This window comes from Paramisgurnus dabryanus, chromosome 22, assembly GCF_030506205.2.
Source record: "Paramisgurnus dabryanus chromosome 22, PD_genome_1.1, whole genome shotgun sequence".
NCBI lineage: Eukaryota > Metazoa > Chordata > Actinopteri > Cypriniformes > Cobitidae > Paramisgurnus > Paramisgurnus dabryanus.
In genome coordinates this window covers 32,935,870-32,958,022 of record NC_133358.1, presented here as the reverse complement: position 1 = coordinate 32,958,022, position 22,153 = coordinate 32,935,870, and the positions used below count along the sequence as shown (strand labels likewise).

Sequence of the window (22,153 nt, the reverse complement as noted above, 5' to 3'; positions counted from 1 at the left end):
AAAGTATTGAGATTATGTTTTTCATTTCTTGACATGTTCGATATATTTACGAACAGGCTAAGATAGGTTTTCCCTGCCTATTTTTGTTAATAAAATTTATGAATCATTTTATATTTGTGTTTTATGTATTTTTCTTTAATGACGTTTGAAAAATTACCTTTATACATTATTGGGTTGGTTTTATAGCCCGCCATTAACGTGCACGCGCACGTTTCCAGTTTAACCAGTTCCTGCGCGTTTTGACGTTCCTTGTGTAGAATGACGTGTTACCTGAGGGTGATCGCTCGCCGCGCATGCGCAGAACGTTCAATCGTCTCCCGTTTGAACAGAGCTGCAGAAGTGATTGTGACGCGCCGGTTTATTTTAAGCTCCGTGCTTTATTTGACATATACATAAGATTCAATATTACAACCGCTGTTTGTTCCTCATCTCCGTGACGTGTCGCGCCGTGCTCGCCGCCGCGTCTGACTGCTGCTAGTGAGCGCGTTGCGCGGGTGTGTGACAGTGAGTGCGCGCGCGTCGTGGCCGGGGCTCTTGAGCAGCACGCGACTGTGTCCCGTTTAACGGCTGTCATGTCCAAATTGGAGCAGATTCTGATCCTCGACCCGTCGAGCGACCTCCGCTTTAAAGGTAAATGCGTCCGACAGCTTCGCGTCATCCAGTTGCCGGTGTGCGGAGGCCGTGTCAGGCCGCACGCCTGCGTGTCTTCTGCGGATGCGCTTTAACGCGAGTCCCGGGGATGCGCAGGCCTCTCTGTTTATTGACGCTTTAATGTCATTTCAATGCTGTCAGGCTTGTGTTAATGTTTACACGAGAGTTAATGTGGTTGATGAATGTGTTGAGTTGTCACAGTTAGCATCAGAGCTAATAACAGATCAAACTCTACATTCAGAAACGTCATCATGTGTCAGTAATACTGCTGAACCGATAAACCAACGGCGATATATCGTGTTGTTTCAACCGACAGTGACACACGGTTTACTGTAGGGTCTCATCACTTTTGTGTTTTCTGTCCTGTCATGTGAAGGTTAAATGTGGCGTTGTTTTGTATTTCTACTCTAAATCACATTTAAATGGTCTAGTTAGCAGTTCATGCAGATCATCTAATGATCAATCCTGTAAATCACAGTGGATGTAATAATGCACTTTTGCAGGCCTGATATCGATAATCTGTTCTCAGTTTAATGAATCATTAATGTTTTAATCTCACTGATATCTTAACAGCTCTGTTGCTGGAGGATTTGTGTGAATGGTTTGGTTTGGTTTGTGCTGGAAGGATTGGAAAGAAGCTTAGACGTTTTGCATTTTTTATGAATGACATGTCTGCTTTTACACCAGCAATGAATGAACTAACCTGTCTGACAGCATCTAGATGATTCAGAAAAGCTGCTACAAATATCATTTGTATAATCTGAGCTGAATGGAGAGGTTGTGTATCATTTCAATCAGAAAGGGTTGTCATATAGGCGACCACAGTGAGGAGTAATGAATATAATCTCTGACATTGGATTGTTAATCTGTTGGTCTGTTTGTTGTCCACATGCAGGACCTTTCACAGATGTGGTAACCACCAACCTGAAGTTGAAGAACCCGTCTGATAAAAGAGTATGTTTCAAAGTGAAGACCACAGCTCCACGCCGCTACTGTGTGCGGCCCAACAGCGGCGTGATCGATCCCGGCTCGACGGTCACCATCTCGGGTAAGAGGTCATACAGTAGAGCGGCTCGCGCTTCATCTGACTCTCCTCATTCATTCATGAGTCTGTGATCTGTGTTTCTCCAGTGATGCTTCAGCCGTTTGACTACGACCCAAATGAGAAGAGCAAACACAAGTTTATGGTCCAGACAATTTTTGCACCATCCGGCGTATCGGACCTGGAAGCTTTGGTAAGCGCTTGATCTTTCTGCTCCAAACGAGGTTCCTGCTTTAAAGCGGTCATATGATGCGATGTCATGTTTTCATTTGTCTGTAAAGTGTTTACTCTTTCCCTGCCAGTGTTTTTATGATTTTCACAAAAGTGTGATGCCTTCCAGGAAAATGCTCTTCTATAAATATATAAACATACAATATATCAAATGAAAGAACCGAACCTCTGCTCAAACAAACAAAACCGTTTCATCCTACCTTTTATTTGTTCTCTTTTTATCACCTTTCAAATATGGGTGATTTCTTAAAAAAAGACCAAATTTTGAGCAAAAAGCTGAGATAATTTCATTTTTTATGAAGGACTTTTGTTAGAGATCAGATTCTGAGTGATGATCAAAACATACACAGAGTTGGAACTGTTTGCCCTAAGGAAATATGGATTCCCGGAAAAACACGTCAGTGGCAGGGAAGCGTTTTCTCTTAATTGACGACTTTACTTCTCAATGGCAGGGAAAGAGTTAAAAGCTGTTGGTGCATAAAGAAGTTTTGTAAAGTCACAAAGATTAAAGTCATAAACCCAAAGTAAAAAAGTAAACGCCTAAAACACGCCCCCACATATATACATCACTGTGTGAGAAGATTTGCATAATAAATGTTTACGCAAAGAAAGAAGGCGGTAACGTTTACTCTCACTGTAGTGTTGTTAATGCCATGTTCTGGAGATGCTGCGCTTTTTGGAAGCTGATATTTCAAATATGGTGTGCGGCGTCACATTTCCGTCAAATGCGCCAATTACAACGTACACATGCCTGGCCAATCAGAGCACACCACGCTTTTCAGAACAATGAGCTTTGTAAAAACTGATGCGGTTCAGAAAGGTGGGGCATAGAGGAGCAACAATAATGTATGGCAGGGGTGGGCATTTCTGGTCCTGGAGGGCCACTGTCCTGCAAAGTTTAGCTCCAACCCAAATCAAACACACCTGAATGTCATGTCCAAGTCATACTGATTGGGATTTTCAGGTGTGATTGATTAGGGTTTGGAGCTAAACTTTGCAGGACAATGGCCCTCCAGGACCAGGAATGCCCACCCCTGGTGTATGGCATGTAGTAAATTTTGTTTCTTTAACCTTAAACTGCATAAACGCATTGCCTCACAGCAAACACACAAACTAATGTTCTGTTTAGTAACATTATATAACCACTTTAAAACAATAACAAAATGAACTGTCTGCTTTTATAATAGCCAATTAATCTGAACCGTCCCAAGATGAGCTCATCCAGTAGAGGGCAGCAGAGGTGAACACATACTGGATATAAACACTGCTCATCTCTGTGTCTATCCGCACATGTTTATTATCAAACTTAATGTTATTAATGTTAAACAAACACTGAGCCACTTAATCCTTAACATGATGATGATGAAATCAATATTTACTGCTGGACAATATATTTAAATATTCACGGTTTATTTACAAATGATGATGTTTTTATAAAGAGTGTGACGTTACATATTAAAAGTGTCACATAACTTTTTAAGAAGTAAGAAAGATATACTGTTATTAATTTACAGTAACAAAAACGACACATCATACATAGATATTGTTTTTCTCATTGCCATAAACCTCAACACTTTAAGAGTAAATGAGTTGAGTCCTCAGTTACACGCGTGTGTGTGTGTGTCTATCATATTACCAGATGTCATGTTTCTCACTTCCAGTGGAAAGATGCCAAACCAGATGACCTGATGGACTCCAAACTGCGCTGTGTGTTTGACATGCCCTCAGAGAACGACAGGATGGTAAATGTTCAATGATCTCTTTTACCAGCTTCTTATCATTAAGCACAGATCAAGCAGAAACTGATGCTGTGTGAGAGGGTGTGGCCTTGAGCAGTCTCTCTGCTGTGATTGGTCAGATGATTCAGCAGGACAGAAGTGTTGTGAAAGTTCGTATCTATCTAATGTTGACGTGATCCTAAATGATAAACTCTCTGTTTATGAGACGCTTCAACCGACTAACAGCACACACAGATGAGGGACCGAGACACGATTTGTGTTCCTCAACAATGTCTCATAAACTTGAGTTAATCAGTTGTGTGTCTGTCTGTGGTCAGAGCGAGCAGGAATCCAGCAAAAGCGCAGCCGTGCTGAACGCCTCTAAAGCAGACGGCACGTCAGGAGCCAAACCCAGCAGCCTGTCTATGGACGACACCGAGATGAGGAAACTCCTGGAGGAGTCCAAGAGACTGCAGACAGAAGTGGGAAAACTGTTGGAGGAAAACCGCCAGCTCAAGGTACTGTAGGATTTAACGCTTCTCTTCTGGTCACAGAACCACAAAAAGTAAACAAAACGTCCTTAAAAATCAAACCTTTCACGTAATAACATCAGGCTGTAACAGAAGCCATTGTGTTAAATATTGTGTTTGTGTTGAGATTTGTTGATGTTTAATTTCCTTATGACTGTGTGTGAGAATAAAGCACCTGTATTTACCTGTGTGTGTCATCATCATCATCATAGGATGAAGGTCTGAGGATGAGGAGGGCCAATCAGTTTGACAGCTCCGCTTCAAAGTCTTCAGCGATGATGAGCAAAGACCCCGCCTCCAAATCCCTGCCGTCACTGCTGGTCGTCATCGCCGCCATATTCATCGGCTTCTTCCTGGGGAAGTTTGTGTTGTAGGGAGGGCATCGGCGTCCACGTTTGCCGGGCCTGGCGAGCATCGCGTGCGTTCTTGTCGATAACCGTTGCGTCAGTGCCGACGTGCCCCAAAGCGACGGTAATACATGTGTCTGTGTACAAGATCATTCAAACGGGCCTTGCCTCTCTCACACGGTTAGTACACAAACAAACACACACACAAACACAAACATACACAAACAAACAAACAAACATACACTCAGAAACAAGAGGATCGTTCGGTTCTCCTCTTATTACGCTTTCTGTGGTTCCGGGTGGGTTTTTCTGGGGTCGGGGATGAAGAAACTGTCCATTTGTCAAAGCCCCATTAGCAGCCCAGTACAGGGCACCGTGTCTAGAGACCTTCATGGCAATCTATGAATAAATAAAAGGATGTGTTTTCTTCCTCTCTGTGGTTTTATTAAGAGTTTAATGGAATGTTTTAAGTGTCATGTACATGTTATTTTGATTCTTTTGACAAAAAAAAAATGGGAAATGCAGATTCATAATAAAAATAAATTAATTAATCGTCTTTGCTGCTCGTTGCTGGATGATGACGAATTCAGACACTGAATTTCACATTGATTTCCTGAATGTGATGAAGTCCGCTGGAAAAATGTGCCTGGTGTGTCCATGTTTTTTCCTCACCATCTCCAATGACACCAATGCCGATTTCAATCATTACATTGAGTTTTTCTTTATGCAAATCATATATTACTCAATTGTGAGGCAACTTGACTGAATAAAGATCAGCTTTACAGTCCTGTGGTATTTAACATTGCTTAAATAAAACCTCTTTAACACTCACGAATCAGTCTCGTCTCTGTCTGAAACCGGCTGGGAATCATTTTCCTGAAAGTCATGAAACGCTTGTTGAACACATCTTCTGATGGTAAATATGCCACTTCACAAACACATTTTACAAAACATGCTGCACAAACTCAAGCTAATGCAAAGCTGCTACCGTAGATACAATAAAGTGAACCTCAACGCTCTAGAAATACTGTCTGAGAGTTTAGACAAGGGTTGCAAATGGGGTATAAAGTTTCCATGGAAATCTAACCATGGGAATTTGGAAATATTCCAAATTGGAAACGTAATGGGAATTATTTGGAAATGTATATGAACTATATCATATACAAACAAACATTTAGTTTTGGAATAGGTAATAGATTTTTATGAGGTCTTGACTGATTCAATTGTAAGAAGAACTTTAATTGATTCCTTCATAGAGTAAAATAATAAACATTATTATAGTTATAATAATAGCGCTAGCTTACATTAGATATCTGATTTACTGGCTAGCTACTGTATAAAAACATTTAGGTATTGGCAAGACACTACTTTTTTTAATGATCTCACCTAAATGTTTTCTCAGTCAGAGTTTTTTTTTTTATAATGGTATAATGTTGTTGCACACTAGCTTAGACACAGCACTGAAGTTGTAATAATAATTTGTTACGTTTATATAGCGCTTTTTCTGCAGCACTCAAAGCGCTGTACTTATAAACGGGGGAATCTTCTCAACCACCACCAATGTGCAGCATCCACCTGGATGATACGATGGCAGCCATACTGCACCAGTACACCCACCACACACCAGCTTATTAGTGGAGAGGAAACAGAGTGATAAAGAAAGACGATTAGTATAAGGAGATGATTAGTAGGCCAATGGGCAAGTTTGGCCAGGATGCCGGGGCACACCCCTACTCTTTTTGGAATTACATCCTGGGATTTTTTTATGATCACAGAAAGTCAGGACCTTGGTGTAATGTCTCATCCGAAGGACGGTGGTTTTTGACAGTAGTGTCTCCATCACTACACTGATGGTCTCACTAACACCTCTACCAGCAGCAACCTGGTTTTCCCAGGTGGTCTCCCATCCAAGCACTGACCAGGCTCAACCCTGCTTAGCTTCAGAGGGCAACCAGTCTTGGGCTACAGGTTGATATGGCTGCTGGTTTAAAACAAATGTATGCTGCAAGAAGTTACATGTAAGTTCCCTGTTATTGATTGGCAACTATATTCCCAGTTTATTCCTATATATTCCTGTTAATTTCCCTGAAAAGTTTCCAGCCTTGAAAATCCCCGCAATTTTGCAACCCTAGTTTAGACTGACACATTTCTCGTTTTTTATGATTGATGTTGTTAAGCCTGCACAAACAGGAGATGAGCTTCCATTCAGACCTGGAATATTTACAGTGTTTAGATTGTTTTAAATGTGTTAATAATGATCTTTATACAATAAAGAGGAGATCATCACTGGACTGGTTTAGTGTGCATGCACGTGTCAACCCACAACCATCTTCAACCGACATTTAAAAACACACAGAATGCTGTAAATTCGGTTTTAAATCTGTCACACCGGCTCACATCTTTCTAATCGGAATGAGGCCGACGAGTCTTTAAATGTGTCCTCAAGTAGTGCAAACAAACAGGCGGATCCTAAAATCTCATAAGTTCATACCTGCTACATGAATTTGATCAGTATGCTCAATGCAACGAGATTAAATAAACCTCGGATGTGGCATCCATTGCTGAGTCTGAAATCTTGATCTCCCTCTTTCCCCAAATGTGTCTCCCCCTTCCGGCCAGCAATGCAGCGGGTCAGAGGCGGCTGGTAGGAGGTGGCACGTCTGTGGGGTCGATCGGGACTGGAGCCGTTGGTCGGCCTCTGGCCGTTATAGAGGAGATCGTGTCCGTTGGAGTCTTGACCCATGCCGAACAGCTCGTACTCTGTATGAGGCAGACGGATTCCCAGCGCTGCGCAACCGGCCGTCGACGTCACATCCCGTTGGACGGCCAGCTTCCATGAGCCGCCCGTGCCGCATTCGTGCCCACTGAAGACGTTCAGAAGCGACGTGGTGGCCACATCCATCGGCGTCACCTTCATGTGTGTCACTAGAGGAGAGTCAATAAAGATCTGTAGTGTATGTGGGAATACCACAACATTCATCTGTCAATAAAAACTGCTGTAAAATGTCCATCTTGACAACGTCAGCCCTCGGGGAAACATTCAGGTACAAAATTTCACACTGTGAGCTCTGGGTTGGTATTCTTATTTGCATACTTTTAAATGGATTAGATGAACATAGTTTGCTATGGGCACACCATCTGTTTCAATATCTGCTCAGATAGAAACCACTTTGGGTTTCTCCTCAGTTCAAAAACTCCAACAGTTTCCTAAAGGAGTGCAAGTTCTCTGAAACAAATGCTGACAAATGGGACACTCCACTATTTCAAGGACAGACATAATAAAGACCAAGCCCCCCCCCCCCCCCTAAAGTGGGGGCAAACAAATCAAAATCGCTCAAGTAAAGAATGAGATTTTGTGAGAAGAGTCGGATCTGTACCTGTGAAGGTGAACTCCACACCGCCCATGACCATGGATGAAGGAGGTCCTCTGCTGTAGCTTCCACTGGCTGTGATGCTGAAGGTCGGGCGTCTGCAAGCGGGGTCAGAGAAATGGTCATAACGTCCTTCCCAAGTGCCGCTTTCCTCGTAGAACGTCAGATATCGGGTGAGGAAGAGGACGCCCGGGCGAACTTCACATCGTGTGCTCACCCAGTTTCCACGGAGACGTACTGGCCGGATCTTCTGGGACGGCAAGACAGGTGGATGATGAAGATCGGCCGAAGCGATAATTTGACAAATTCTGCAGTGACGGCCATCGGTCTGAAAGCAAAAGAAAAGTAAAGATCAGTGACCTCTGACTTCCCAGAAAAAATACATATATTGTATTTAATAGCCGTCCAAACAGCACAGAGGTCTAGGCTAAAACGGCAAAATGTAGGTTGTCAGTGAAAATTGACCAATAGGCCAAAAACAAGTAAAATAAAATAAAGAAATAAATGAAAGCAAGCACCTTGTCATTAATGCTGACTTTGCTTATGTGATGAGATATAATAACTATATTCAAGTTTATTTTGGCTAGAAGTGGGTCACTCATAGCCAGACTATATTGGGTCTATAGTTAACCTAGATGGTGAAATGACGGCTTGTTGGGTTACTATAAGCTTACACTGGCATCAAAACCCTGTGCACTTAATAAACAATTCATGATCTTATTTTGTACAATTATTCAGATGTCTCCTTTTCAACCCAGCTGTCACACAGACCAGCGACCTCATTTATAAAATGCTGCAAAGAAACCATCATAAATTTGATCTTATGATCATTTCTCAAAAGCGCGTACATCTGCTCAGACCCTGATGTTGGGCTAGGCAGTGTTTCACGTCAAAGATGGTTTTCCCGTTGCTGTGGATTTTGCTTACACACTCACTGTGTGTACTCACGCTTTATAAACAAGGTCCCACCTCTCAGCATACAGGCAATTCCTCTATATTTCTCATCAAGTAACACATTTTACTTGTATATATGTCACCATATTTAAGTTAAAGTGGGTTGCAAACAGCAAGTATTTTTAATCCATATCTGATAAGCGTATTCTCTTTGAAAAGTCCCTCATCCCTGCTGGAAAATTCAGCTAAAACCAACTTGAAGGAGTATCTGTTGACACTGGTCTAAATAGAGATTGATCATCTGTTTTTTTTTTCATGCATCAAGACTTTTGTGATTTGTTTCTGTTGTTGGCAGATGACATATTGACCAAATGAAAAAAAAACTGCATATCAATACAGAAAATAAAAGCACACAGGACACATCTTAAACTAATCTGGATGACACTAAGAGGTTTACGTTCAATATCAATGACCATGAAAACAAAGGCTACGCCCCAAATGTCATGGACTTTGGCCACCACATGAATGTGCCCATGAAGTCCACAAGACTGTAGGGTGTCCCATTTGTAATTTTAGGTTTTAAAAGGGTGCTCATGGGTGCCCTCCTTTCGGTCACTATGTGCCTTTAATGGGCACCTTTCCTGTACCAGACGACTTCTTGACAGTCATAGTGGTGTTATGTCACGAGGTCTGGGCTCTGATTTGGTCCAAAAGGCAGATTGAGTTTTCTGAAGCCATTCTGTTGTGGACTTACTTTAGTGTTTTAGGTCGTTGTCCTGTTGCATCACCCATCTTCTACACAGTTTCAGCTGACGTACAGACATTCCCACATTATTTTTCTGATATATTTGGAAATTCAACTTCCCCTCAATGATGGCCAGGCCCTGATGCAGCAAAGCAGGCCCAAATCATGATGTTTCCCTTCAACATACTTTTTACAGATAGGAACATTTAGCCTATATGTGCTCTTTTGCAAACTTCAGGCTTGCAGCAATGTTGTTTTTAGTAAGCAGTGGCTTCATTCGTAGTGTCCTGCTGTAGACCCCCTGCTTGTTCAGTGTTTTATGTATGAGTAGACTCATAAACAGAGATGTTAGTCAGTTCCAATGATGTCTTTAAATCTTTGGCTGTCATCTGGGGTTGTTTCTTTACCTCATTGAGGTCTTCATTGTGCTCTTGGTGTTATGTTGACTGGGCGCCCACTCTTGGTGGAGTAACAACAGTCCCAAAGCATCTGTATTTGTAGATTGTTTGCCTGGTGTAGACTGGTGAATTTCTAAAGTCTTTGAAATAACTTTGTAACCCTTTACAGCTTTATGTAAAGCAACACTTATTGATGGTAGCTCCTCTGAAAGCTCTTTTTGCATGGCTCACACAAGCGTCTTCTTCTTGTGCAGAGCAAACTCCAAAAGTTTGAGGTGTTTATCAGTCAAAGTATTGTAGTCCACACCAAATGTATTATTAAACGTATTATGTTATTATTAACAAACTCCAATTAACTTTTTTCAGGTCATTAACTCAAGGGTTCACATACTTTTCCCACGAGCACTATGATGTATTTTGGTTGTTCTTAATAAAAATATGAAAGATCAGAAAGATTTTGTGTAATTATTTTTAGACACATTTTGTTTCTCAATAACCTTGAATAATATGAAGATCAGATCACATTTATGACCTATTTATTCAGAAAACTAAACGTTCAAATACTTTTTCTTGCCACTGTATAACTATGGCATTTTTTTTTTTGGAAATGCCATAGTTTTCTGGAGGTGAAAATATAAATAGTTGTAACAGTTTACATTTATTGTAATAAGTAAAAATTATGTAATAAAGTATATATTTTATACATAAAATTGTCACAAAAAATGAGGTTTATCACAGGCCACTAGGTATCATTGGTTTGCTGCATACTTTTGTCACAAATTAATAAATGACTGTCACTGCATTATTATTACTGATGAAATGTTTTGAAATATGAAAACTACATTCTTAGACCTTTCCAATTATATATAACCTTTTGGAATATGACAACGCCACTCCTTCTCATGGGAGAGTAAAGTGTCCATCGAATGCACATTATCTTGCTGGCTGTAGTAGGTCATCCGGGTACTTTTCGCCTACTGTTTTTTGAATATTATGATTTCGGACATACTACTCACCTCGCCTATTTCTTTTCGCCTACAATACAGTATGAAATTAGGAAGTTTCTGACGTAGAACAAGAATGTTTAGGGCATTGGTTCTTAAACGTGCCCCCCCCCTGTGTACAGTGCATTCCTCTGTGACCCCCATTTGGGACAAGGCCAAAGACTGAATGCAGAGGATGGAGAGCAGCACATTTCTGATGGTTTGTATTCTTCGCTCTACGTTGGAATCTAATTGAGCATTCGGCTGCTTTAACACGGACAGAACGAGAAGTTAAACCCATCTTAAGCAGCACAGCACAGCACAAGACGAACCAGCGAAAAGACTCAGCGATTAAGGTTCAGACTTCAAAGTTTCAGCTGTTCAAACACCCGACCAGTGATATAAGAGATTTATCTCAGCTTAAAGCCGCAGCGCCATTGGTTGCATCAGAAAGTGATGTCATCTCCTCGCACCTGTACAAACGCCTGGCTTATAGCACACACGTTAATGTTTTAGCTAACGATTACACACAGCCTTTTGTAAAGATATGCAAATAAATGAAAGGATGCAATGAAGACAATAACTATGACAGAAATAGAGGACACAAGTTCTGACTCGTCCTTCCTGGAGTTCTGGAAATTGCGTTCTATTACGAGGCTGTAAGACAGCGTTTCGTGGGTTTGATAATAACTTCAGCTGTTCACCTAATGGGATTATAAAGTTTGTGATTGAATCGTGGGTAAGGTCCTCACATGGGACAGTGGCTGTACACGTGTACATACGTCAGGCTGGAGAAACGCTCGCTTACTCGAGTCAGTCGGCCTATCAATTATTCAGCCGTGAACTAGAATTCATTAACATTGCATTACATGTTTCACATCCGCTTTTAGCTGCGGCGGGGGGTGAGGGGGGGTCGAGGCTCACGCTCACATGAAAGAAACGAATCCATCAGAAAAGCTCATCTCAGGTTCCTCTCGACTCACATATAGAGCCGTAGGCACGCGCGCTGTGCAGGATTGCAGACCGCTGCCCTTTGCAAACACCATTTCCACATTCCCTTTGAAGCAGATGGGAGATGAGCCGTGCGGACATGAGCCGACGTGGCTGAAATCACACTATTGAAACGACAGAAGAGGAGCGACGGGGAACGCATCAATCTCTGAGATAGAGACCACGCAGATACCGGTAATACCCCAGTGAAATTACAGTGAAGGCTATTGGTGAATACCAAATGCGTGAAAGGCGAAGGCCGGAAATCCAGGAGCCCGTCTGCCATGAATTAATAACAGCCGATGTCACATCCCAAATTCAGCACAATGTTATGTATAATACAGACTTTTAACATCAGCAAACATGGCACTTTATGAATTAATCATTCTTCTGTCAAAAGCTTCATGTATTTTTTAGGTTTGGTCTGGGTTTTGTTTAAACTTCGACTGAAGTGTATAATCACTCGTTCTGGATCAGCTTCTGCACGAGATGTTTCTGAAAGTGACGTTCATCTACACAAAAACACATTTTATTAACAACAATCATCTAAACTATGACTAATTTAAATGAAGGTATGAGTATTATCTTAAAGTAGTGGTATTGTGTCACTTGCTTTGTTTCTATTACAGATTTACATAAAACTTATGCAATATTTTCTAAATGTCGATAAAAACCTTTTGTGAAATGACGGCGTTTCCACTCATTGAAGATATGTGACTAAAACATAGTTTTTCATCTCGCGATAAGTGGTTCAAAACATCCCAGCGACAGATGTTGGCTATTTTAAGCCATTATTTTAATTGAAGGAGATGTAAGAGTATTTTCCAAACATGAATGCCAAAAAAAGCCCCTTCTACTTAGGAGCCCAACGTTCAAGTGTTTCTTGGAGGTAAAAGTACATTATTTTAAATTAAGTGTTATCCAAACAATATTGGCAAGGAAAGCCTCTTATACTCGGGAGCAGACGTGTACTGAGGTGTTTCTGGGAGGTTTTATACTGACTTACATCAACTGACATGAAAATGTGAAAATTTCCATTGCAGTTTTGTGAAATATACCTTTTACGAATTGCCTGAAAAACCACCTCATGCAAGCATTAAAACATTACATATTTAAATTGGTGTTTTTGCTAAATTAAAGTGTTTCTATTTACCATATTTTCAATTTGCGCAATTTGAATGGAAACGCAGCTACTGATCGTTCTCCCACAAAGCTTCATATTAAGATGACGGATTGAAGATCCACACCTATTTGCATTCACAGCACATGTAATGGTGGTCCATAATGAAGCGTTTAAAGGGGCATTTCACCCGTAGAAACATTGATCCTTATTGAAAGTATGTCATATTTGTAGTCGAAATGTAGAATTTGGTGCCTATTTGACCGAGAAAAGGGGTGTTTGTATTCTTACCCCCTCAAAAAAGATATTGCACTTCCTTCTTTCAATGATGCAAAATGATGATTTTTACATCATTGAAAGAAGGAAGTGCAAGACTGAAATCTGTATTTCTCCTGTCTCAGCGGCAACTGAGGAAATAATGCACGACCATTCAAAAACATGACTGGGGTTTTAACTATACAGCGCTTAATGCAAATGGGTGAAGTGTCCCTTTAAGTAGAGTGACTCTGAACTTTAGCGGATATCCGCGCTGCGTTAACCAATTAGGTTAACCAGAAACAGGAATAAAAGGATCTTGCTTAAAAGAAAGAAAGTGAGAAGGTTGGACAATCTGGTAAGCTCTTTACTTAATATATAAATATACATATTGAGACTACATGCTAGCTAAAGCCAGCAAATTGTGGGTATTTGCATCTGAATTTTAGGCGTGAATGATGCGAGTTAACTCAAAATGTTCTAGAATCCAACTATGCTCGAATAACGTGATTTATTAGCTTTAGTCGCGTGTGGTATGAACGCACAGTAAGACATGAGCAGTGATAGACCGATATATTGCAGATGGCAATATTTCGATTTTTTTTTTTTTTGCATTGACTGATAAATCTTTTCAATCATGCAGTAAATTTCTCTATTAATTAAATTAGTTTGTAATGAAAAGACGCTCAGTGTCACTCAATGTAAAGCCAAAGTCTGACATTATTCACTTTTTAACCTGACGTCATGTTGTGTCCCACACAACAACACACTGGTTTAACACACTTATTCAAACAGTAACGTGAGAGGTCAGATCCACATACATTATGTCTTATAAATGATTAATTATGTAAATATGTACTTTCAAAGGGTATATTTATAAATGTTATTCATAACAAATGTTTATGTAGTTTCACCAATTTTCTGTTTCTTATTTACTGTCTGTAATTACATTTGTGTTATATCAGCCTCATATCAGCTTTTTTTAATATTGTTATCGGCCATTAAAAAACCCCAAATCGGTTGACCACTAGACAGGTCATTCAGACCAATCTGCACTGGATGAACTATTCACAATCACACATACAAGATAAACAGGGTAAAAACTAACACAAACTAACCCTAATGAAATGTGTGATTGTTTACGTTTAAGGCATGCATCGAACACATCACTTTCTATTCTGTCTTCTGTGCTCTTCTCTTTTATTCTGCTCTCTTCTTTTCTTTCGTTTCTTTAATTTAAGGTGACAATATATGACACCATTGAACTCTCTGCTCTTAATATTAATGCGCTGTACTCAGACGACATTCAGATGAAGCGCATCAATATGGAGCGGGCGAATGTGCGTCAGGCCGCTGAGCAGCAGCAGAGCTTCTGACCTTGATGCTCTGTAGGGGGGTCTGGTAGCCCGAGGGTCGGTGGAGTCTCCTCTGAGCGCGCTCAGTGTGAACATCTCCCAGAAACAGCTCCTCTAACTGTCGGCCGGGGTCGCCATGGTGATGCCGCCTCTCTAGCCGCACGAGCTGCAGTTCAAGCATGCTGAAGTCTAAGCCACGGGTGCAGTCACGACCCGACGATGCCCACCTCTCGTCCCACAACTCGTAGGTCTGACCCGGCCGCAAAGGCCGCCGCAGGTCGCAGGCCGTCTCTAGACGCCGCCGCAGCTCTGCCGCCGGGCCGTGACACAGCAGCCGAACGCGGCTCAGGTGGTATTCGGACTCTGTGCCCCCGCGGACGACCCACGAGGCCTGCAGCGGCCGGACGCTGCCCTGGATCAGGAGCGTGTAGCTGGGCTGAGTGCAGTGGTTGTCCTGGTAGTAGAACTGAAGAGCCTGGAAGGTGTGATTGGAGTAGAAGCGGTAGGAGCGAGTGAGGAATTCTGGGCCGGGTCTCACCTCACAACTGCAATGACAATAATAATCATTCCCTTAGAAAAAAATACCACAACACTACCATTGTACAGTGATTACATCAGCTAGTAATACAGTGTTAAAGAATGATTACTACACATTCATGCATCATGGTATTTACATGACACTAGTCGTAACCTCTTTACTCAATTTAAGTTAAGGTACATTCAAATTATAAGCGACTAGCAGTAGCAGAGCGACGCAATCTTATTGATTTCAATGGAAGCTCAGCGGCATCCGGCAACACGAGCAACAGTGACAGTTGACGGCTGGATGGGCGTGTCCAGTCGCGCGACAAAGTTGAGAAATGTTTAACTTTATGCAAATTATGAGCGACATTCGAGAGCGACTACCAATGAGAACGAAGCAGGGGAGTTGACGTCATCCATCTCTCGTCAGTTACTGGAGTGGACGTTACTCATTTGTTTATGACAGCCAGATATAGAAACGCATCTTTTGAAAGAACGAGCCACACACGGCAACAAAGTCGCTTATAATGTGAATGTACCTTTATATATATGAATAAAGCGAGTTAACTCAAAATGATCAAGTACGGACGAATAGCGCGATTTATTCGCATCTGGTGTGAACGCACTGTAATGCTTACACCATTTTCTTTAAGTGTAATTACAGAAGAACTGAAATGTTTCATATCCTGTACCTGTTGGACACCCAATGACCTGAGATGTTGGGAGGCATTTGTACAGTCACGTGATCACTGAGTCTGGAGTCACACTGATTGACTGCTGGAGAAACAGAACCTCTGTTCAACAGAACCGAACCAGCACTCACCGTCAGCACACGTGTACACGAGTACCAGCCTGTGTACACACACACACACACACACACACACACACACACACACACACACACACACACACACACACACACACACACGATAATAATGTAATGTTTATAGGCTGATCTGTTATTTATTCACATACAGAGATTAAGAGAATTAACGTTAATCTATTAAACACAGAATCTTCTCACATCTCACATGTATATTTCATTCCTTTCATATAATATCTGCCTCAATTATAAGAACACTATTAAAGCTTTATAATGAGATAAAGTTACTCACCCGAGATAAAAATGACAAGAGAGTATAAAGAAAACATCTTAGCAACGATATTCAGATAAAACCCGATAAACTTCGGATCGTGATGAAGATTCAATGCGTTAAAGTTTCTCTCATCAGCTCTCTGAAGTCTACACGAGTGTTTTTCCCGCCCGATTCATCAGGAGAATGAAGCTTTAGAGTCCAGAAAGAGAATTAATTTGAAGAAACGCGTCTGATCTTCATTATAACAGTGACACCTCTCAAATCTGATCTCAATCTGCGCTCCCTCACTCACTCTCGCTTCACTGATGCTCGAGTCATATGAACAATTCAGTCGAACCGATTCAAACGTTTCGTCTGAAAATCCAGCTGTAAAGCGCGACTTTATCAAATATATACACGATTTATCAAAAATTTGCAAATAAAATATTAACAATATCTGTCCGATATCAGCTAAAACTTATAAAAAGTGACAGGACCCCGCCCTTTATCTGTAAATCAAACCATCTGCCTGTCATTCATTTACAGTGGGTTAAGTAAAATATTATTGTTAATATCAAATAACCAACTAGCAATAATATTATAATTATAATTTATATTACTACTATCAGAAATTAATGTTAATTGCTTTTTTATTATAAAAAGTTAAATTTAAATATTCCCAAGATAAACTTGACTAAATGATCCCAATGTCTGATGTCTTAGGATTTAATCTTATGATGAATCATTTGTGAAAGCGCTATGAATAGCCTACATGTTCAAATGAACCGAGTCTTTGAACAGGTTAACTGGAACGAGTCAATCGAACTGATTTGCTAGAATAAATCGGAGTTGATAATGTTCTCTCTCTCTCTCTCTCAGTCTTTCTCTCTCTCTCTCTCCAGCTGAGCACAGCCGTGGGCGCGCATTGGTGGGCGCGCACTGTGATGGATCGGACCGCAGCAGGTCTCAAGATTCAATCATGATCTTATGAGTCACTGCTGTGTGTGTGTGTGTGTGTGTGTGTGTGTGTGTGTGTGTGTGTGTGTGTGTGTATCGTGACATATGAAAGGCACTCAGGTAAAAACACAACAGGTGTGGGAGTTTGTGTGTCTGTGTTTCTGACATTTACAGCCCAACTTTTACTCTGGTAACACAACACATAAATGAAGAAAGATTCCTGTTCCGACGAGCTGCTTCATAACTTATTCATTTAGTACTCGGCTCTTATATTTCATTTTAATGAGATACATCTTCAAGAAACAATTACTCACATCTTTACTTATAAACATTTATGCTCAACACTTGAAAGCAGTTTAAGCAGAAACCTCTGAACGTTCATGAATTCGTGTTGAATTGAGTTACAGTACATGAGAATAATGAACTGACTTCACATCTGAAGCGTGAGATGATGAACCTGTCAAAATATTTACTATAGTAAAGACACAACACAATACTATAGTATCGCCTCAGGATTTTGAGTTGATCGTGGACGTGTTTGACTGTAAATTCTGCCTTTTGAACCAAAATCATGAGATGAAAAATATTAATGAAGACTTTAATGGGCTGCCACCGAGTGTTCAATTACTGCTGGCCAATCTCATCTTTAATTCATGTGAAAGTGTTTTTTTATACTTCACTATGATGAAGGTTATTTGTTTTGTTGAAACGCAGCCCAGGTGTCGGCTTATTGGCTTATTTGTCATTTTGTAGATCATTTCCAATCCATCACGAGTTACAATTAGAAACATTTACTAGAGAGCGCCTCAGGTGAGCAGTGTTGGTGTTCACATCAGCTCAAGATGCTGGTGTGGAGTAAATAATGATCAGGAGATATACAGTTACTCATTCGTTTCCAATAGATTCAACACACTTCTAACAATGAACAACAGTGACACCTGACTCAAGCGTCAGCATTAAATGAATCATCTGAATCTACCATATAACATTAGTGCCTGTATGTCATCTGATGCGGCGTCGGGTGTTCACTCTTCAGTGTGTTTGCTGTGCAGAGACCCTCCATCCTCCAACGCTTGGACTGCGGCGTCTGTCAGGCTGCAGCAAAACCCACCGAGCCATCAGGGAACCTGAACAGATTTGACAAGACCAAAATATATCCGTTTGAGACGAGTGAGAAAAACATTCACAGATCTGCAGGAGAAACATATCCATACATCTGGTTTCATGGATCCATGAACGTTTCCTGTTGGACATCATTAAGGGGTTAAAAAAAACACGCTCACTTGGCTATTTTTTCTTCAGCAGTAATTATTTACTGTAAGAGCAACACAAGTTGCATTATTTATCATATCAATTTTGACAGAAGATCCATACGGATCTCAGGTGAGGCACAATCAAGGTCAAAGGTCACATGACCCCAACGAGGCGACTGAACCTTCGTATAAATTAAAGTCCAAACAAGTCGTCTGATTCTGCATGAAACTAAACAAGACTTTCCTTAAATCCTTCAGGTTTCTTTAATCAGAGGAGCGCATGCAGGCACTTTATCAGATACTATGAATAAATGTATGAGTGAAAACTAGAGAGCATGTCTGCTATTAGAACTCAATGGATAATTAGGTGCATACACAAGCACTGTACGTCATGAAAAATACATCCCAGACACACAGAGAGTTCAAAGACTGAATGTTTTGTGCTTTACATCCCATTAAGCCAAGAGAAATGATTTGATTCAGAGCTGAGAGTTTACAGCGTTTGACAGACCGAAGCCGAGCTGCCGTACGCCTCAAACAGATGTAAGCATGTTCAGCATCTGCTCAGCTGACAACCATGAGATGTAAACAAACGCCGAGCGTCCCTGCAGCTGTTGGTTTTTCACATATATGCAGCAGAACTATAGTGGAAAAACAGCTTGATGGCGGTAAATGTTCAATGAAGACTTGGAAGAGAAATGTGTTGTGTTTCATCTCATGTGTGGTTAATCCTCAGGATAAAAGTGACAGAGAATCAGAAACTCCACAGGAGAGAAACATGGAGAGAATTTTAACCTGCACACATCCGACATCTCGTTCAGAAGGTCAACGTGTTTTCATTTCACATTAAATCAAGGTAGCGAGTTTTTAAAGAAAACATCTTGTTTGCCCTTGACATTAATTCTGTGGAAAATTCCTCTAGTGAAAATTCCCAGCAAGAGAAATGTCAGAGTCCTTCAAGGCAAAAAAACAACAACACATTTATTTGGTCAAAAATACGTTTTGTAAAAAGTCATGCTCAATTGAATAGATTTAGTTTTAACCTTCATATCAACATATAGTTCAAAATGTGTTTCAAGGGCAAACAAATACATCTCTAATTTTACAACCCATATGGCAAAAATGTATTATTTGCCAAAATATATGCTGAATTAAAGTAATTAAAAAATATATTAAAGTATATATCTGAAAGATATGCTAAATAAAAGTACATTTTATGAAGTATATATTTAAAATAAAATATATATATTTAATTTGAACCTTTTTAAAGCTGTTATGTTTAAAATAAATTTGGTTCATAACAAAGTTTTTGTTAAATATATTTCCTTGCATTGAAATATATGGAGGGCTAAATCTATATTTTTAAATATACAAAAAAAATTATATCAGTGAAAAACATAGATTTTGTAATATATGTAAATATATTTTAGCATTTTTTGTATATTTTTAAAATATATATTTTGCCGTATTGGTGGTCAAACACCGGTGTCCCCGAGATTGTGCTTGGGGGCCCCAGTGTAATGACATTTTATAAAAAAACATTAATTTATTATAAATTCTGTGTGATGAAACCTCAGAAAAATAAGGCTACTAACCAACGGCGCTAGATTGTATATTTGAATATGTTTTGTTGAATTCAAATGTGATGTTTGCGAACAGTTTTATGTCATTAATTTTCTTTGGGGGGCGGCACACCGTTAAAGTTTGAGAAGCACTGGTGTTGAATTATGATGCACGCATTTATATGAAGCTCATTGTTGTGAGTGACACTTCATATATATGTGCAGCATTTACTAATTCATTCATCACAACAAGAGACGGTTTAACATTTAACCCATGAATCTGATCCGAGTGATCAGTTACAGCACTCTTCTGCATCCACATTCACTTTACTGTTAACTAAATGTACAAAATCATCAACTTAACACAAATCATTTCAGCACATTTCATTTAGTTAGCAGTAGTGTGAACATGAATCATCTGGACGTTTCTCTAGAGTTAAACAGGGTTTTAATCTCAACCCCTCAATGGTTTCATTTACAGCTCAGAGGATTTCTAAAGAAACACAAACTCTCCACAGAATCCATCATAAACTACAGCAGGATTTCTTTCTTCGTGTTTCTCAAAAGACTTAGTTTTATTGTCTAAATAAATCAACACTTTATTTGTTTTGCATGTCAAAAGCTCCTCAGAAACCACATGAAGGAGGCGTTTCAGAGCGACTCCGCATGGAGCAGAAAACAGAAGACAAATCATCAGCTGTGTGCTTATACTGAAGGAGAAACAGACTTTGTTCATTTTTCTTCAGGAGATCTTTGATGTGGTGGAGAGAGAGAGAGAGAGAGAGAGGGAAGATTTTTGCACTGCTGCATAAAAACATTCAGAAAAGCATTCGGCCTCAGACAACAAAGAGTCCAGAGAGGAGGAGGAGGAGGTCTGGAACACTTATTTAACTTTATAAAGCCCTGCACTGTCAAAGGAAACTTATTAACACTCATCTGTCTCTCAATCTTTCACTATCATCCTTTAATAGACAACAACTGTACAACACACAACACAACCACACACATAAACACAATCTGAACCTTAACTTAAATGTTAAACCACTGCACCACACAAACAGCAAATGTTTATACAGATTTACTGAAGCTGTTACAGCACACCGTTTCTTTTATTGTAAAATACTAAAGTGTTGCCAAGATAAACACACACACACACACACACAATTGTGTTTTTATATTGTTAGATAAGGTTCAGCTCAGTTTTGTGTGATAAATGTTGTGATGATGGGCAGCAGTTATATAAGCTGAAAACTGACTGAGCATTTTTTTGTTTATTCTAATATTTAATCTTTCTAATATTTGATTGAAATGTAATAATGTGCGCCACCTCTTAACTGACTTTCATCTGAAATCATCAATTCAAGTTCCGCCCCCTTCGTTCATTACAGAGAGACAATTTCATCCTCTAATGTGGTGGTTATTAAACTTTATCGGTGCGCGGCCCCCTTATGTGTGGTGCATCCCTTTGTGGCCCCCCTAAAGAAAATGTATGACATAAAATCTTCTAAAACTTACAATTTTAATTAACAAAACGTTAAATTATACAATGTAGGGGCGGTTTGGCTGGACAGGGATTAAACTAGTCCTAGACTAAAAGAAATGTAAGAGCTGTCCAAACTGAAAACATCTTGAACAGTCATATCTTAAAATACAACAGTGTCCTTTTGATTTGCCTTAACATGCACACCAGTAATGTTTTTAGTAAGGCATGTTTGTTAAAACTAGTTATATTCTAGTCCTGGTTTAAACTAATCCCTGTCTGGGACACGACCCTGTAGTGATGTTAGGGTTAGAAGCCTCATTTTTCTGAAGTTTAATTCCACAGAATTTATGATAAATGAATGTACTTTATAAACTGTCAAAATTGAAGCCCCCAGTTTGAGAACCACTGCACTAATAAACGTTACGGTCATCGCAGGACAGATGTGTTTAGTTGTACTAAAAACGGCTGATGGGTTTTTCTCTGTTAACTGTTAAACTCAATATTAAGAGGTTAGTTAACACCCCTGCATATAAACCATCAGAACCCAACGATACGCCGGTGTTTTCAGCAGGACCTGAATCCAAAACGGTCTTATTATTCCCAACCCTTCCCCAGCAGCGATCCTCTGTAATCCCACTGCAGTATTCCTGCTGTCTGATCTCGGAGCGCC

At 40.1% G+C, this 22,153-nt stretch overlaps 2 protein-coding genes across 3 annotated transcripts; one reads left to right on the top strand and one right to left on the bottom strand.

Annotated features, from left to right (window-relative positions):
• The first annotated feature begins 303 nt into the window (after positions 1-303).
• On the top strand, positions 304-5,350 carry vapa (VAMP (vesicle-associated membrane protein)-associated protein A). Its single transcript, XM_065258973.1, has 6 exons — positions 304-630; positions 1,547-1,699; positions 1,783-1,886; positions 3,586-3,666; positions 3,981-4,160; positions 4,385-5,350. Exons 1-6 carry the CDS (start codon positions 573-575, stop codon positions 4,544-4,546), a joined length of 738 nt encoding a protein of 245 aa, XP_065115045.1. The 5' UTR covers positions 304-572; the 3' UTR covers positions 4,547-5,350.
• A 142-nt stretch (positions 5,351-5,492) lies between these two features.
• On the bottom strand, positions 5,493-18,291 carry LOC135740533 (protein APCDD1-like). 2 transcript variants are annotated; one of them, XM_065258969.2, is made up of 5 exons: positions 18,165-18,291; positions 15,845-16,004; positions 14,653-15,175; positions 7,897-8,218; positions 5,493-7,444 (listed from the first exon to the last, which is right to left on the bottom strand). In XM_065258969.2, the coding sequence occupies exons 1-5, from the start codon at positions 18,172-18,174 to the stop codon at positions 7,014-7,016; spliced, it is 1,446 nt and encodes a 481-aa protein (XP_065115041.1). In that variant the 5' UTR covers positions 18,175-18,291; the 3' UTR covers positions 5,493-7,013. The 2 variants fall into 2 exon arrangements, with proteins under 2 accessions (XP_065115041.1, XP_065115040.1); XM_065258968.2 differs by lacking the exon at positions 18,165-18,291 and adding an exon at positions 16,268-16,860.
• Positions 18,292-22,153: the final 3,862 nt, after the last annotated feature.

What these genes read in the sequence shown, in the direction of transcription:
- vapa (XM_065258973.1), top strand. Translation starts at nt 573, where the DNA reads ATGTCCAAATTGGAGCAGATTCTGATCCTCGACCCGTCGAGCGACCTC. An exon ending in CTCGACGGTCACCATCTCGG is followed by an intron (nt 1,700 to 1,782) that starts GTAAGAGGTCAT and finishes GTGTTTCTCCAG; the next exon opens with TGATGCTTCAGCCGTTTGAC. An exon ending in CCTCAGAGAACGACAGGATG is followed by an intron (nt 3,667 to 3,980) that starts GTAAATGTTCAA and finishes GTCTGTGGTCAG; the next exon opens with AGCGAGCAGGAATCCAGCAA.
- LOC135740533 (XM_065258968.2), bottom strand. Translation starts at nt 16,304, where the DNA reads ATGTTTTCTTTATACTCTCTTGTCATTTTTATCTCGG. An exon ending in TCTTGTCATTTTTATCTCGG is followed by an intron (nt 16,005 to 16,267) that starts GTGAGTAACTTT and finishes GTGTGTACACAG; the next exon opens with GCTGGTACTCGTGTACACGT. An exon ending in CCCCCCTACAGAGCATCAAG is followed by an intron (nt 8,219 to 14,652) that starts GTCAGAAGCTCT and finishes TTTTGCTTTCAG; the next exon opens with ACCGATGGCCGTCACTGCAG.